At 44.1% G+C, this 19,134-nt stretch overlaps 1 protein-coding gene across 1 annotated transcript; it reads left to right on the top strand.

The window, feature by feature from the left end:
• On the top strand, window positions 1–1,494 carry LOC311112295 (complement C1q-like protein 2; the record flags this gene model as incomplete). The annotated part of the gene is made up of 2 exons (XM_084155348.1): window positions 1–591; window positions 1,315–1,494. The coding sequence occupies 2 exons, from the start codon at window positions 1–3 to the stop codon at window positions 1,492–1,494; spliced, it is 771 nt and encodes a 256-aa protein (XP_084011474.1).
• Window positions 1,495–19,134: the final 17,640 nt, after the last annotated feature.

A 19,134-nucleotide genomic window follows, 5' to 3' on the forward strand; every position in this document is an offset into this window, starting at 1 on the left:
ATGGTGTTGGCCCTTATCATAGCAATACCACTGCTTGTGCAAAGTACCAAGACTTCGGCTCACTATGAGATGATGGGCACCTGTCGAATGATCTGTGATCCATACAGTTCAAAACCCGCCAGCGCCACGGCCATGGAGCTCATGCAGGACCTGAATGCTATTCCGCCGCCGCCAATGGCGCAAGGCTCCAAAGGTGAAATGGGGCGACCTGGGAAACCGGGACCAAGAGGTCCACCGGGAGAACCAGGACCTCCAGGCCCAAGAGGACCACCTGGAGACAGGGGAGATTCCGGGAAAGCTGGTTACCCCGCGGTAACGTCAGGGACTGCAAAGACCAAAACGGACATGGACGAGGTTAACACGGCACTCAGTGACTCTAAGGTTGCGTTCTATGTCGGGTTGAAGAACCCACACGAAGGATATGAGGTGCTTAAATTCGACGATGTTGTCACAAACTTGGGAAATCAATACGACCCAACCAATGGCAAGTTCACTTGCCAAGTGTCCGGAATTTATTTTTTCACATACCATGTGTTAATGCGAGGCGGCGACGGGACAAGCATGTGGGCAGACTTGTGCAAAAACGGACAGGTAAACATGATTTCATCCAATTAGCATATACGAAAATATTGTTTTCTCATTCAAGAATTTATTTGAAAACAATTTATGTCTTAAAAATACTATAAATGCATGCAAAAACCCAAAGGGTATGGAGAAAAACGTATACTTTACGCACTAATTTAACGCACTCACTTTATATATATTTTGGCTAGTGCACTTTTCGGCTTTATAGTAGGACATTAAGGCCCCTTAGCATCTGCTTAGCCATGGTGAACTCAGTTAAATCGGGCAGGCTATACATGAGATTACCACAGTAAAGGCCCCGTGTAGCTCAGTTGGTAGAGCATGGCGCTTGCAACGCCAGGGTTGTGGGTACGATTCCCACGGGTGGCCAGGATAAAAAAAAAAAAATCTATGCACTCACTAACTGTAAGTCGCTCTGGATAAGAGCGTCTGCTAAATGACTTAAATGTAAAGAAAGGCTTAAACTTTTAGCTGATTAAGCCCTTGTTCCCCCTACTGTGATGTCCAAAGTGACATAATAAAACCTATTCTACGAAGTTGTAGTGGAGGAATTTGTCTGACCATAACTGACGAAATGTCCAAAGTGGTGTCCCAAGTGACATAATATGACCCAATCGACAAAGTGGTAGTGGAGGGATTTGTCTGACCATAAGTGACGAAATCAAATAACCAGAAAATATAAAGTTAATGAGGAAAATACTTATTTTGTGTATCCATTCCATTACACAGGTTCGGGCAAGTGCTATTGCACAGGATGCAGACCAGAACTACGATTACGCAAGTAACAGCGTGGTTCTACACCTGGACTCTGGAGACGAGATTTATGTCAAACTGGACGGTGGCAAAGCACACGGAGGCAACAACAACAAGTACAGCACCTTCTCTGGATTCATTTTGTATCCAGATTAAATAGCCTGACAAGTTTTGGGCTATCCATGACTCTACCTCCAATTGAGGTCCAAACAGAACTTCATCGTTTATTTCGCTCTCTCATTTCCTTTGGAGAGCAGGGTGCTTGTAATGGTCTTCTAACTACTAATAATATATAGGATAAATAGGCTATATAGCAGTTGAGGTCGTTTGATTGAATGTGGCAAGATGACTTTATGCAGCAGTTTGTTTTACTCAATAGTAACACCTTATGTGGAGAAGTAGCCTATATGTAGCTAAGATCAAATGCACAGAGATAGAATCAAACATACAAAACCAGTCTTCGGTATATTCAGAGTCCAGAGTTGTGTTTTATTTTACAGCATTAGGCCAATAGTGCATTATATTTTGTCCTCATGTACCAATAAATATTATTTTACAGTATGTCTCATTGAATGTTTTTTCAAATATTACATTACATTTTAGTAATTGAGCAGAGGCTCTTATCCAGAGCAACTTACAGTAGGGTGTGCATATATTTTCGAGCTTTTTCGTACTGGTCCCCCGTGGTAAACGAACCCATAACCCTGGCGTTGCAAGCACCATGTACTACCATCTGAGCAACACTGGACCACAGCATGGTTGAGTCTTATGGACCAACGCTGCAGGTTAGAATGACAACCTGCCAACCAACACTAGCGCTAGCGAAAATACTCCTCAGTTATAAATTCTATCATCAGAGTCAAGACTGAAATGTGTGATTTTCCTTCACACATTTAATGTTTTCCTTAAGGCTTTACTTCAACATCTTATGGTGAGGATCCTTATTTGCTCAATCTCCACAAGGTTAGTGCCTATTTGACAAAGGAGGTGATAATAATCTGCCCGTTCTACTACCTGAGGCCACAGGTTTGTTTAGATTTCGTTTAGTTAGGGTTGAGGTTAGGAATGTGGTTAAGGTTTAAGGTTGGGGTAAAGGTAATGACTATTGGTTCTCATAAAATAACCCGCAGAGGCCCACATGTAAAAATACTACAGTTTACTCTAGAATACTACAGTACTTACTATATAATTATATAGTAAACTGTAGTATAGTGTAGAAAACTATAGTACACACTGCAGTATCCCTCAATCATGTGTACTACTTACTATAGAATGTTGTAGTATACTGTAGAATACTATAGTAAATACTACAGTATTATCCGCAAAGACAACACTGTAGTAAATACTACAGTAATGTCAGAAAGAAAACTACAGTCTGCAAAAACACTACACTTTTTAAACTATAGTAAATACTACAGTATTTAATTTGCATAAACACTGCCCATTCCCCTTACCCATATCGCAATTTGTGCCACCCAGACCTGAGGAACCTACATGGTAAGTCTAGACCATATATTGTATTCCCTACAGGTTATAGGAAACTATCCATTCAGACCCCAGTCCTACCTACAGGTTATGGAAAATGTGTTATTTTAGTATTTCTCCAGTAGGTAGAAAGCCTCCACTTCTATGTCAAAGATAATAAAACAAAACACTATAGTAAATACTAGAGTAATGTCCGAAAAATCACTACAGTAAATACTACAGTATAGTACAATCCACAAAAACACTACAGTAAATATTGCAGTATACTCCAATCTGCTAAAACTTTACATTAGTTACTGTAGTATATACTACAGTTTTATTTTACTACAGTATTTATACTATAGTTAACTGTAAATAGTACAGTATACTACAGTATACCACAGTAAATATTACAGTAAAGGCTACAGTAAATACTACAGTATTCACCTCATTGTTTTTACATACTTGAGCAAATTCTTTATATTTTAGATTTTTGTGAATACTACATTAAAGTATGCAAAAACACTATAGTGACTATACTATAGAATTTATACCATAGCATCCTATAGTATTTTTTTATGTGGGGGAATAGAGGCTTTTTTCATACATACATTCAAGCATTACAAACCCATAGGTCACATATGCCTGTTTGTCTCTGGTTGGAAATGGTGGGTGTGAACATAGCCGCTGGAAGTAGGGGTGCTGAGGATGCTGCAGCACCCCCTTCTTTTTCACAAAAGAAGTACACTGGGCCTTTAATAGTGCTGTATTAGCGGACCAATATAGCCCGTGAGGGAGTTACAGTACAATATACATTATACAATATACATGAGATTGGGACAAGGGTTTTGCTGGTGCAGTGAAAACGTGTACATACAGTAATGTAATAATAAAACAAGCAAATGGACTTCAGCTAAAGCTTTTAACTTCTCAGATATACAATATGTTGTCATCTGTAGAAACTGAATAAGATTGCTGTAATCATTAGACCTCTAATGAGGGGCATATTACTATTAGGTGACTGCTGTGGTCCATCTACAGTGCATTCAGAAAGTATTCAGACCCCTTGACTTTTTCCACATTTTGTTACGTTACAGCATTATTCTAAAATGGATTACATTTATTTTTTCCTCATCAATCTACACACAATACTCCATAATGACGAAGCGAAAAAAGGTTTTTAGAATTAAATAAATAAATAAAAACAGAAATACCTTATTTACATAAGTATTCAGACCCTTTACTATGATACTTGAAATTGAGCTCAGGTGCAACCTGTTTCCAGTGATCATCCTTGAGATGTTTCTACAACTTGATTGGAGTCCACCTGTGGTAAATTCAATTGATTGGACATGATTTGGAAAGGCACGTACCTGTCTATATATAAGGTCCCACAGTTGACAGTGCATGGGCCTTGTTCAGGGAGGTGACTAAGAACCTGATGGTCACCCCAGAGTTCCTCTGTGGAGATGGGAGAACTTTCCAGAAGGACAACCATGTCTGCAGCACGCCACCAATCAGACCTTTATGGTAGATTGGCCAGACAGAACCACTCTTCAGTAAAAGGCACTTGAAGTTTGCCAAAAGGCACCTAAAGGACTCTCAGACCATGAGAAACAAGATTCTCTGGTCTGATGAAACCAAGATTGAACTGAAGTATGGTGGTTGCCGCATCATGCTGCAGGGAAGTTTTTCAGCGGCAGGGACTGGGAGACTAGTCAGGATTGAGGGAAAGATGAACGGAGCAGAGAGTACAGAGAGATCCTTGACGATAACCTGCTCCAGAGCACTCAGGACCTCAGACTGGGGCGAAGGTTCACCTTCCAACAGGACAACTACCCTAAGCAAAATTTGCAAAAATGTCTAAAAACCTATTTTTGCTTTGTCATTATGGGGTATTGTGTGTAGATTGATAAGGGGGAAAACAATTTAATCCGTTTTAGAATAAGGCTATTACGTAACAAAATGTGGAAAAAGTCAATGGGTCTGAATACTTTCGGAATGCACTGTATATTCCCAGATGCTGTTGCAATGCTGTCCTCGTATTCCCTTTCTACAACGGGCTGTCATTGGCTAAAGAGCATGATAGATGGATGTGGTGTTTAAAGTTGTAGGAGAGAGAGAGAGAGAGAGAGAGAGAGAGAGAGAGAGAGAGAGAGAGAGAGAGAGAGAGAGAGAGAGAGTTCATTGTGACGTATCATCAAATCAAACCAAGTTTATTGGTCGCGTACACAGTTTAGCAGATGTTATATAGTAGTATGCGCTCCAGCAGGTATATCTCACTGGTCATCCCCAAAGCCAACACATCCTTTGGCCGCCATTCCTTCCAGTTCTCTGCTGCCAATGACTGGAACGAATTGCAAAAATCTTTGAAGCTGGAGACTCTTATCTCCCTCACTAACTTTAAGCATCAGTTGTCAGAGCACCTTACCGATCACTGCACCTGTACACAGCCCATCTGAAATTAGCCCACCCAACTACCTCATCCCCATATTGTTATTTATTTTGCTCATTTGCACCCCAGTATCTCTATTTGCACATCATCTCTTGCACATCTATCATTCCAGTGTTAATACTAATTGTAATTATTTTGCACTATAGCCTATTTATTGCCTTACCTCCATAACTTGCTACATTTGCACACACTCTATATATATTTTCTGTTGTATTTTTGACTTTATGTTTTGTTTTACCCCATATGTAACTCTGTGTTGTTGTTTTTATCGCACTGCTTTGCTTTATCTTGGCCAGGTCGCAGTTGTAACTGAGAACTTGTTCTCAACTGGCTTACCTGATTAAATTAAGGATAATTTTTATATATATATATATATATATATAGTGGGTGCCGCAAAATGCTTGTGTTAGTAGCTCCTAACAGTGCAGTAAAACGTCAAACAAGTACACAAATAATCAAAAAACTTCAAACAAGAAATCAATAAATGTCAGAAAACCCAAATAATGCTGAATCAGTCATCCAAATGCAATCTATCATGGGAGGTGAGTGATGGTGGATGTGTGTAGACCTGGGTCATGTTCAGTAGGGCACACCATAGCAAAACAAAAAGGAGCATTTCTTATTGGTCAAGTTCAGATAGTACCTCCCTGCAGGGGCGGTGTGTTCAATAGGGCGATATGGGCGACGCACTGCCAAACGGGAAAAGGAAGGGATTTTTTTTCTAATCAATTATATCACGGCAACAGTAGTTATCAGTGTTGTAATCTAGACGTCTGATCTGCCACAGTGCCACTAAATGTCCAATCAGGCTAAAGTCGTGCTTCAAATGGCCCCCCCCCCTTTTGGGGCGATTTCAGTCAGGTTGAAAATCGCCCAGAAGTCTGTCATAGACTCCCATGTAAAATCTATTTTTTTCAAATATCAGAGCTTTCAATACAATCTCTATGGGTTTCTGAGGGCTTGCACTTACGCGCTTTCGTCATACGTAACATAACCATGAACGTAACTAAGAAAAGAGCGGGTAGCCTCATCAATCAATTCACTACTACTATCAAAATGGCTAGGCTTCAGTGCAACTCGATTGTGTCTTTGAAAGAAGTTCCTTTTTGTCGGCGAACAAATGAAGATAAATTGGCAACGAAACAATTAGGACCTCCCAGACCAAATTTAATAATTCAACAGGTTTCTACTAAAGGGGGGAAGTCCTACACCCGAGGATTTTCCAAAAATTGGTACGAACGAAAAACCTGGCTAGCAGGCTGCGATGTAGCTAATGCAGTCTTCTGCTACCCCCTGCTTACTCTTTCACCCTGAAGGCGGCACGGCAGACAGCACCGCTTGGACAGCGACTGGTGTGTAACGGACATGCACCATCTTTCAGGAAAGATTAAGAAACATGAGCTGTCAAAGACCCACATGGATAGCTGTTTGAGATTGTCTGCTTTGGGGAGAGTGAACATTCCCACTCAACTGGATGAGGGATACAGGCTAGCTGTCCGCCGCCACAACGATGAGGTTAGTGTTGATAATCACAAGTTTACTGGAGAACTGAAACTGACAAGGCTGACAAGATAGGACCCTTTTGTCCATTGTTATTGGATAGGAACAGAACTTATAACCAGCTCCTGACCTAAATAGATCTTAGCACAACATTTTACTCAACATATCATATTCCATATTCACTATAACAAATATATTTACTACGACATTAGCAAGAACCGCCACATCCTCAGCCGGCTAATCCAGTGTGTGAAGTTTTGCGGAGTGTTTGAGTTAGCTTTGCGAGGCAAAGATGAAACTGAGGGCTCCACCAACCCTGGTAAGCCAACACTTTTGAGATCAGTCAATAAATGCTTCTGGTATTGACTTATATGCTGCCCCTGTCTTCATGTTGTTGCTGGACATATCTTTTTTAAAATGTGTGTAGGTCACCTAAATCATCAGAAAAATTGCCCCCCCTGAGAATTTTTTCAGGAGCCGCCACTGCCTCCCTGTCACAAAATGTTTAAAAACATTTTCTTCCAACTGAACATACCCCTGGATAGGAATTGACTGGAAAGTCATGAAGAGTCCTTAGAAGAACCATGTCTAGCCAACAACATACTTAGTTCCTGAGAGGATGACTGTGTTGTGTCTCTAAGTGATGATTTCACCAGCTTTTCACCTGGAGGCAGGCAGATTAAACAGCTGTCTATCAATTAAACAGCAATCATGCAAAACAAATATTAGCCAGTCTGGTTCAACATGGCTCTGGCTAAGTTGTTGATTTATTTCGCTGTGTTCAAGATGACTGAATTCATACCCTACTATTATCCCCAAAATAACCACCCTGCTAAAAGCCATTCTGGCATGGTTTCATCAAATACACTCAATGGTCAATATGGACAACTCTTGTCCATTTCCTTTTTACATGTGGACTATAATGTATGCGTCATTCATGTATCCTACTCATTACCAATGGTGTCAAAGTTCTACCAACACATATTACACACAGAACATCCCCTGTGTGTGGTGCTGATACCTCTCATCACCCCGCCTCATCACTTAAGGGAGGAAGTGGAGCTGCCTGCATCGACTCACCCAAAGACATCACCATCCACATTTCAAGATTCAATCTAATCTAATAGGTACGTAGTATTTACATTTTTAGTCATTTAGCTCTTATCCAGAGCGACTTACAGTTAGTGAGTGCATACATTTTTCATACTGGCCCCCCCGTGGGGATCGAAGCCACAACCCTGGCGTTGCAAGCGCCATGCTCTACCAACTGAGCTACAGGATGTAGTATGCAGCTATACAGACCCCATCTGGGAGAGCTGTGGGTTAGACATTCCTATGTAAACGTCCTGCTGTAATGTCATGGATAGAGATACACTGAGAGCCTGACAGTTTGCAGAGACACTCATAAGTATGGTGGAAGCCAGGGGGCAGGCAGCTAACAAGGTGACAAAGAAGTGCTAATGACACAAGTGACCACAGGGAGTTCTATTTCGGAACTCTTCCAAAAGTCCTGTTGTTGATGCATAAGTTGCCACAGGGAGGTTTCCTCATTTTGCATATCAACATGGTTTTCAAGAGGAAAAACACAAACGGCCAGACAGACAGATTTGAGATCAGTGATACTGAGCTGTCTGCCTTCTGTTGTTACATCATAAACAGTTAGAGGCATGACATTGGGGGAAAAACAACAGTCTGGAGAGAAATTGAGGTTCGGGTGGTGTTTGATGATAATGTGGAAGACCTCCAGACCAAAAGAGTTTGATGTCAGTAAACATTCATGTAAAAGATCAATTACTTAAGCATGGTAAGTGTGCTAAACTGGGTAAAGAACCTAGGTCAAAGGTTGAAATGACGTGGAAACAACGTTGATTCAACCAGTGTGTGCCCAGTGGGAATTGACTTGGCCAGAACCCTACACCTTGATATCGCGGGGGAAATGCAGCTGAAAAGGCCACCTATGCTGTAAACACTCATATACATTCCCTCTATAAAACCTTATGATGACCTTGTCTCAACTGCAGTCGCACACTAACAACAAAACATTAGGGAGAAATGTTCTCCTTCACTCCAATGGAGACATCAACAATAGCATGTAGGTGTCACTTGCTACAAGATGGAGAGCCAGAATGAGCCCTTCTGGATGAGGGTGAAAGATTGGAGGGTGACAGGCAGTCTGGTAAAGCTCCTTGATAGATGAAAGGACGAGTCTGGCTCTTTGCTCTGATGTGATGCGGTCTGACAGGCTTGAGTTGCAGGCAATGTTGTCCTGTCCCAGGAATGATCGCTTCTGCCCCTAGCCCACTGCACTGCCTCGTGAGTGAGACAGTCTGAATGTGACTCTGGTCTTCTCCTGCTCTGAAAATTGAGAAATGCATTTTGAATCGTTTAAATACAGTACTAGATATCACATACATACACACAATACAGCAAAATACTTAAAGGAAAATACCACTCAAAAACTATTGGTATTTGTTTGATTTGTCCACTGTTGATACAATCCCAACATGTTTTGCATGTCAGCAGTCAAGATTTCAAGATATTGTACTTTCAAAATACAGAAAGTGTCACAGTATGATGATCCTGTTGATGATGATACTGTGACACTCTATGTATTTTGAACGTTCTATATCTGGAAAACTTGATTTCTGACAGTGCACTAATGAAACAAATACCAAAAGATAGTTTTTGAGTGGCATTTTCCTTCTGTTCTGTTTGGGAGAAGAAGGAGGCTCTGCTCAAGGCCATTTGGGTTTCAACTTTATGCCTTTTCTCCAATCTCTTATGGGCTGAGCTACTAAGAGGAGAGTTCCATTTCCCATTCATCAGTCTGACATATTATTTTCAGAGAAGTGACAGTGTCAGTTACACTAAACGCCTCTCCATTTGAGTCACAGTGTAGTAGGACGGCAGGGTGTCATCCAGGCGGGTCACATGAGGTGCCTGTAGAAATTATAGACGTACCTGTGACATATGGTGTTGGCTTATTAAAAGCTGATCATTATACCTTCTACAGAATATCTCATATTAAACTATGCTGCACGAATGCAAGGGTTGATTCTATTCAAGAGAGACACAGACACACCGAGGCAGAGAATATTTATCCAATTTTCACCTTTTCATTTAGGAGAAAACAAATGCATCACCTACACCAAGATCACGTTTGGGTTTATTTCTGATGGATTCAAATAAAGCTTGTTTTGTTTAATCTCTGGGTGGAAATCATTCAGATTCACGGTCACATATCTCTCCAATAAATGATACAAATGCAAGACATCAGTTTGTCTCTCCTTCTGACTTATATTTCCTTTTCAAAGTCAATGGAAGGAAATTTAGATCGAAAAATAAAGTACAGCCAATCACTGGGGAGCTTAGTGTCTGTCTTCGTCTCTTATTTTAGCATTGTTTAATCGTACATCCAAAAATAGAGTCTGACCTCTACTGGTTCCAATGGGACAGCTCAGATCTTAGCAGTAGCCAGGATAGTTGCAATTCAAAATCATTACGATGCACGCTCTCATTGCTCTGTGGTTTCCAAGTCTCACTCGGACTTGTGTTCTGTTTGAGAGACTTTTAAGGACGGGACCCCAAAGACAGTGCTACTGGTTGCAAATTACGACTCGGAAGGCAGACCTGGGATCCCATGCATTGCACACTAATGAAAGACCTGTTTCATTGATACAATGCAATACAGATGCCATAACAAGTTGATGTGTAGTCGTTTTGACTCAGCAACACGATGTGCCATGACATCACAGAGTCTTCAAATGCCTATCAACACAGTGAGCTTGTTGAATTTAACACTTTTCAGTGGTTCTATCATCCTCACTTGCAATTGTTAAATTAACACCTTTCACAGTTTCCTAGTTCTCTCTACAAGGTTACATTTAAAATCAAATGATCTGTACCCAGTAGAAGTTCTTCTCACTCTGTCTGTAAATCCAGAACAACCATATACCCCCTTTAGCATTCTGTAGCATTGGTCTTTGAGGACACTTATCAGCCACCACTGTCACACCTTGTCCCGGCACCTCATTTTCTCCTAACAGGGTCCGACTCTGGAGATCCAAAGCCTCAGGCTGAATTATGTCCCTCAATCTGCATTGTGCAGCCTGTTGGAGCCAGAGATCAGATGATTCATCGGGTAGGGAATGGGCCACATGGTGTATAGCTGTCAAAAACACATCTCCGTTAGGTTGGACCCTGTGCATGATGAGGAGCTCAGAGGGATGCGGTGATCCATCATGACACCCCAACCCCTCCCTTCACCCCTCCATCCATCCCTCCCTCCGTCTCCTCTGGGTATAAGGGAAGAATCGCTCGTACCTCTCAGAACTGGGGGTTCCCATCACTCCTGCACTCTCCATCACTTCTACACACCTCCCTCTCTCATCCCTTTCTCTTTATTCCCCTTCATTCCTCCATCCCTCTTTTCCTCCCCCTGGTTCCCAATGGGGGCTCTCGTTCACTCCTCTCAGAATCTCAGTTCAGGGGGAGGTCTTCATGCCTTCTGCATGGCCCTCAACCACCTCTAGACTGAACTACAACCTCAACCACCTCTACACCCTCTACACCCTCTACACCCTCTACACCCTCAACCTCTACACCCTCTACACCTCTACACTCTAAACCACCTCTACACCCTCTAAACCCTCAACCACCTCTACACCTCTACACCCTCTACACCTCTACACCCTCTACACCCTCAACCTCTACACCATCTACACCCTCTACACCCTCAACCTCTACACCCTCTACACCCTCTACACCCTCTAAACCCTCAACCACCTCTACACCCTAAACCACCTCTACACCCTCTAAACCCTCAACCACCTCTACACCCTCTACACCCTCTACACCCTCTACACCCTCTACACCCTCAACCTCTACACCCTTTACACCCTCTACACCCTCTACACCCTCTACACCCTCTACACCCTCTACACCCTCAACCTCTACACCCTCAACCTCTACACCCTCTACACCTCTACACACTCTAAACCCTCAACCACCTCTACACCCTAAACCACCTCTACACCCTCTAAACCCTCAACCACCTCTACACCCTCTAAACCCTCAACCACATCTACACCCTCTACACCTCTACACCCTCTACACATTTACATTTACATTTTAGTCATTTAGCAGACGCTCTTATCCAGAGCGACTTACAGTTAGTGAGTACACCCTCAACAACCTCTACACCCTAAACCACCTCTACACCCTCTAAACCCTCAACCACCTCTACACCCTCTACACCTCTAAACCCTCTACACCTCTAAATCCTCTACACCTCTACATCTCTACACCCTCTAAACCTCTAAACCCTCTAAACCCTCTACACCTCTACACCCTCTACACCCTCTACACCTCTACACCCTCTAAACCCTCAACCACCTCTACACCCTCTACACCTCTAAACCCTCTACACCTCTAAATCCTCTACACCTCTACATCTCTACACCCTCTAAACCTCTAAACCCTCTAAACCCTCTACACCTCTACACCTCTACACCCTATACACCCTCAACCACCTCTAAACCCTCTACACCTCTAAACCTTCTACACCTCTAAACCCTCTACCCCTCTAAACCCTCTACACCCTCAACCACCTCTACACATCTACACCCTCTACACCTCTAACCCCTCTACACCTCTACACATCTACACCCTCTACACCTCTAAACCCTCTACACCTTCACACCCTCAACCACCTCTACACCTCTACACTTCTACACCTCTACACTGTCAACCACCTCTACACCTCTACACTTCTAAACCATCTACACCTCTACACCTTCAACCACCTCAACCACCTCTACACCTCTACACCCTCAACCACGTCTACACTCTCTACACCCTCTACACCCTCTAAACCCTCAACCACCTCTACACCCTCTACACCTCTACACTTCTACACCTCTACACTGTCAACCACCTCTACACCTCTACACCCTCAACCACGTCTACACTCTCTACACCTCTACACCCTCTACACCCTCTACACCTCTACATCCTCAACCACCTCTACACATCTATACCTTCTACACATCTACACCCTCTACACTTTAACACCATCAACCACCTCTACACCTAAACACCGTCAACCACCTCTACACCTCTACACCTCTACACCCGCTACACCCGCTACACTTCTACACCTCTACACTCTCAACCACCTCTACACATCTACACCCTCAACCACCTCTACACCTCTACACCCTCTACATCTCTACACCCTCAACCACCTCTACACCTCTACACCTCTACACCTATACATCTCTAAACCATCTACACCTCTACACCCTCAACCACCTCAACCACATCTACCACTCTACACCTCTACACCTCTACACCCTCAACCACGTCTATACCGTCTACACCTCTACACCCCCTACACCCACTACACCCTCTACACCTCTACACCCTCTACACCATCTACACCTCTAAACCCTCTACACCTCAACACCTCTACACCTCTACAACCTCAACCACCTCTACACCTCTACACCCTCAACCACCTCTACCACCTCTACACCTCTACACCCTCTCCCTCTCTCATCCTTTTATCTTCCTCCTCAGGCACTCTGATCATCATCACTTGTGCATGACACATAATCTCCAACTTTTTGACATTGCGTTTTCCAGCTTTTGAGATGATCCCTCTACACCTCTAAACCCTCTACACCTTCACACCCTCAACCACCTCTACACCTCTACACTTCTACACCTCTACACTTCTACACCTCTACACTGTCAACCACCTCTACACCTCTACACCCTCAACCACGTCTACACTCTCTACACCTCTACACCCTCTACACCCTCTACACCTCTACATCCTCAACCACCTCAACCACATCTACCACTCTACACCTCTACACCTCTACACATCTATACCTTCTACACATCTACACTCTCTCTACACTTTAACACCATCAACCACCTCTACACCTCAACACCGTCAACCACCTCTACACCTCTACACCTCTACACCCGCTACACTTCTACACCTCTACACTCTCAACCACCTCTACACATCTACACCCTCAACCACCTCTACCACTCTACACCCTCTACATCTCTACACCCTCAACCACCTCTACACCTCTACACCCTCTACACCTCTACACCTATACATCTCTAAACCATATACACCTCTACACCCTCAACCACCTCAACCACATCTACCACTCTACACCTCTACACCTCTACACCCTCAACCACGTCTACACCCTCTACACCTCTACACCCTCTACACCCACTACACCCTCTACACCTCTACACCCTCTACACCATCTACACCTCTAAACCCTCTACACCTCTACACCTCTACACCCTCTACACCTCTAAACCCTCAACACCTCTACACCTCTACAACCTCAACCACCTCTACACCTCTACACCCTCAACCACCTCTACCACCTCTACACCTCTACACCCTCTCCCTCTCTCATCCTTTTATCTTCCTCCTCAGGCACTCTGATCATCATCACTTGTGCATGACACATAATCTCCAACTTTTTGACATTGCGTTTTCCAGCTTTTGAGATGATCCCTCTTGTGTTCCATTCATCATTCTATTGTCTTTTTTTTCTCTGACATTTTTACTCTTGACTGAGGTGAAACAATTTATTCTGATAATCAAACTGGGGGTTGAGGTCAAATGCATTGGTAAAAAGAGAAAGAAAATGATAAAAGAACTAGAAGACATCAGCCAAAACCCCAAAGCAAACACTGAACTCTTACAACACCATCAACTCAATCAGATCAGGGTTAGGGTTGCAAAATGTCTTTTTTCTCAGAAACCCTGGATGGAAGATTCCTGATTTCCTGTGGTAATCTTCCAAACAGGATTTCTGGAAAACCTGGGAATCTTGGGAAAGTTACCAGAACTGTGCAACCCTAATCAGGATACAATATGCCTAGCAGAAAAACAAGTAAAACAAATCCCAAACACTTATCAGGGAAACTAAGACAAAGACACTTCCACTTCCTTTGTTTTAAAGCTCACCTCAACACAAATTGCATTTAGCCGCCCTTTAACATTGAAATTGACATGGCTTGTATACAAATGAGATAGTTGCTCCTCCAGGGGCATTGAGAAAGGTTAGTGGCTCCACAATGCTGAATGGGAGATGAGGTCCCACATCCACAGGCTACTAATGAGCCTCAACAGCTAAAGAACAAAATATGTTTGATTAGTAAGAGCAAATTAAACCTCCCTATCTGGGATTTGCCATTCAAATCGTGACTCCACCAACACAAATGAGTATCTGGAAGGGAATATTTCCTGTTCATCATTATATCCAACGTTGAAATTGCTAAATGTGCTTTTAATTGTAGCATTGATGAATGAGGAATCAGAAAATAACAAGGTTTGATCAAATTACTGCAATAGTGGTCTATGCAGGATTTCTCATTATGATAATGTGGGCATTCTTTATTTGAGGACATTGTGTTTGAAGAGGGTACAGTTCCTTAACCAACTACTGCCGATGAACACATACTTTCTTCTATCATGGTCAGCAATCAAAATATGACAAGTACGTCCACAGACATCATGTCTAACAATGAGAACAAGGTCCAATTCTAAAACGACATCACAAAACATAAGAATCCCACAAACAAAAACTCATCAAAACAGTGTGCTGTCCCTCATTTTGATTACTCATAATTATGGCTTTCGACTGTATTCACTTCTTATTTGTGTTTTACTGTGGGTTGAGGGGACGGAGGGCCATGGAGTCACATGTATAACTTCTCTCTAAAGTTCACCAATCCTTACTGTGGGCAAAGTGTTTGAATTGTTAGAATAAAGAACACATGGAAGAAATGAAGAACGAGGAGAGGGGATGAAGAGGATGTAGTGGAGACTTGGATCATTTCCTAGCTCTGCTTCACAGTTCTACCAGCTGTGCCCCCCTCTACCCCCTCCTCCTCTGGGCCCTGAGACGTTTGCCAACCCCATCTCACCCCCCTTATCCCCCACTCGTCCCCCCCATCTTTCTAGACAGCCCTTATATAAATCCATTGACATTCTCTGATTTACATAAAACACTATTTCTGTATGGTAGTTTGTTTGTTTGTTTGTTTGTTTGTTTGTTTGTTTCAGGGGTGGGTCGAAGGGGTTGACAGCTTATAGTGTCATTCTAATCAAAATACAATTTTTATCTCAATATCAAATAATTTCTGAGTACCTTACTGTGATTGTTTTCAATTCAAAACAAACAAAAATAGCTTCTTAGCAAAGATACATTTCTCAAGCAAGAATTTAGCTAAGACTGTCTGGGAGTGGTTTGAGTGGGGAGGGGAAAACAGAAAATGTGCTGTTATTGGCAGAGAGGTTTGGAACTCACTTTCTTATTGGTCTATTAATTACAAAGAACAAAAATATAAACGCAACATGCAACAATTTCAAAGATTTTACTGAGTTACAGTTCATATAAGGTAATCAGTCAATTGAAATAAATTAATTAGGCCCTAATATATGGATTTCACATGACTGGGAATACAGATATGCATCTGTTGATCACAGATACCTTAAAAAAAGGTAGAGGTGTGGATCAGAAAACCAGTCAGTATCTGGTGTGACCACCATTTGCCTCATGCAGCGCGACACATCTCCTGCGCATAGAGTTGATCAGGCTGTTGATTGTGGCCTGTGGAATGTTGTCCCACTCCTCTTCAATGGCTGTGCGAAGTTGCTGAATATTGGCAGGAACTGGAACACACTGTCATACATGTCGATCCAGAGCATCCCAAACATGCTCAATGGGTGACATGTCTGGTGAGAATGCAGGCCATGGAAGAACTGAGACATTTTCATGGGGGCCGTGCATTATCATGCTGAAACATGAGGTGATGGCGGCGGATTAATGGCACGACAATGGGCCTCAGGATCTCGTCACGGTATCTCTGTGCATTTAAATTGCAATCGACAAAATGCAAGTGTGTTTGTTGTCCGTAGCTTATGCCTGCCCATACAATAACCCCACTGCCACCATGGGGCTCTCTGTTCACAATGTTGACATCAGAAAACCACTCGCTCACACGACGCCATACGTCTGTCATCTGCCCGGTACAGTTGAAAGTGGGATTCATCCGTGAAGAGCGCACTTCTCCAGCGTTCCAGTGGCCATCGAAGTTGAGCATTTGCCCACTGAAGTTGGTTATGATGCTGAACTGCAGTCAGATCAAAACCCTGGTGAGGACAATGAGCACACAGATGAGGTTCCCTGAGACGGTTTCTGACAGTTTGTGCAGAAATTCTTTGGTTGTGCAAACCCATATTTTCATCAGCTGTCCGGGTGGCTGGTCTCAGAAGATCCTGCAGGTGAATGAAGCCAGATGTGGAGGTCCTGGGCTGGTGTGGTTACACGTGGACTGCGGTTGTGAGGCCGGTTGGACGTACTGCCAAATTCATTAAAGCAATCTTTGAGGCAGCTTATAGTAGATTGCAAGTGGCCTTTTCTTGTCCCCAACACAAGGTGCACCTGGGTAACGATCATGCTGTTTCTTGATATGCCACACCTGTAAGGTGGATGGATTATCTTGGCAAAGGAGAAATGCTCACTAACAGGGATGTAAAGAAATTTGAGCACAGCATTTGAGATAAATATGTTTTTTGTGCATTTAGAACATTTCTGGGATCTTTTATTTCAGCTCAAGAAAGATGGTACCAACACATTACATGTTGCGTTTATATTTTTGTTCAGTATAATTTACCACATGGTGATGTCACCATGAAAGGCCAAAACTCACTCCCTGTCACAACTTCTTCCAAAGCTGCCTCCTCTCCTTGTTCGGGCAGGCTTCTGCGTTCGTCGTCACCAGCCTTCTAGCCACTGCCGCTCCTCATAGGCTGAACCCTCGCCAGGCCAGGTGGGCCCTGTTCTTCACCCGGTTTGATTTTACACTATCCTACATACCGGTTACTAAGAACGTGAAGGAAGACGCACTGTCACGGCTGTACGACACAGAGGAGAGGTCAATAGACCACACCCCCATCCTCCTGCATTGTGGCGCTGGTAGTGTGGACGGTGGACGAGGACATAGAGCGGGCGTTACGCACCGAGCCATCTCCACCTCACTGTCCAGCTGGGCTGTGGTACATGCCGTCTCTTGTCCTGATCTATTGGGCACACACGTCCCCCTCCTCTGGTCACCCAGTTATCGGTCGTAAAGTGCGCTGCCTGACCAGGAAGTATTGGTGGCCTACCTTGGCTAAGGACGTGAGGGTGTATGTCTCCTCCTGCTCGGTGTGTGCCCAGAGTAAGGCACCTAGGCACCTCCCAGCGGGTAAGTTACAGCCCTTACCAGTTCCACAATGGCCATGGTCCCACTTGTGTATTGACTTCCTTACTGATCTTCCCCTCTCTCAAGGTAACACCACCATCCTGGTCGTTGTGGACCGCTTTTCGAAAGCCTGCCACCTCCTTCCTCTTCCCGGTCTCCCCACGTCCCTGCAGACTGTGGAGGCCCTGTTTACTCACGTCTTCCGGCACTACGGGGTGCCAGAGGATATAGTGTCTGACCGGGGTCCCCAGTTTACATCCAGGGTCTGGAGGACGTTCATGGAACGTCTGGGGGTCTCGGACAGCCTGTCCTCTGGTTTTCACCACAAGTCTAATGGGCAGGTGGAATGGGTTAATCAGGATGTGGGTAGGTTCCTGTGGTCCTACTGCCAGGACCGGCCGGGGGAGAGGTCGGTGTTCTTGCCATGGGCCGAATATGCCCAGAACTCTCTCTGCCACTCCTCCACTAACCTATCGCCTTTTCAATGTGTTTTAGTTTATCAGCCGGTTCTGGCATTGTGGCATCAGAGCCAGACCGAAGCTCATGCGGTGGATGACTGGTTTCGGCGCACGGAGGAGACGTGGAACGCTGCTCACGTCCACCTCCAGCGCGCTGTGCGTCGTCAGAAGGCCAACGCTGACAGCCACCGCAGTGAGGCCCCGGTCATTGTACCGGGTGATCGGATCTGGCTCTTGACCTTGAATCTGCCCCTCCGCCTGCCCTGCCGGAAGCTGAGCCCGAGGTTTGTGGGGCCGTTCAAAGTCCTGAGGAGAATAATAGAGGTTACATATAGGTTACTACTCCCTCCAGATTACCGTATTAACCCCTCGTTCCATGTGTCTCTCCTCAGGCCGGTGGTGGTTGGTCCGCTCCAGCAGTCTGAGGTGCGGGAGGTTCCTCCGCCCCCTCTGGACATCGAGGGGGCCCCGGCGTACTCCGTCCGTTCCATCCTGGATTTGAGGCGTCGGGTGGGGGGCCTTCAGTACCTCGTGGAGTGGGAGGGTTACGGTCCGGAGGAGCGGTGCTGGGTCCCAGTGAGGGATATCTTTGATCCCTCCCTGTTGCGGGATTTCCACCGTCGC

Source organism: Coregonus lavaretus, assembly GCF_964263955.1.
Source record: "Coregonus lavaretus genome assembly, chromosome: 38".
Classification (NCBI taxonomy): domain Eukaryota; kingdom Metazoa; phylum Chordata; class Actinopteri; order Salmoniformes; family Salmonidae; genus Coregonus; species Coregonus lavaretus.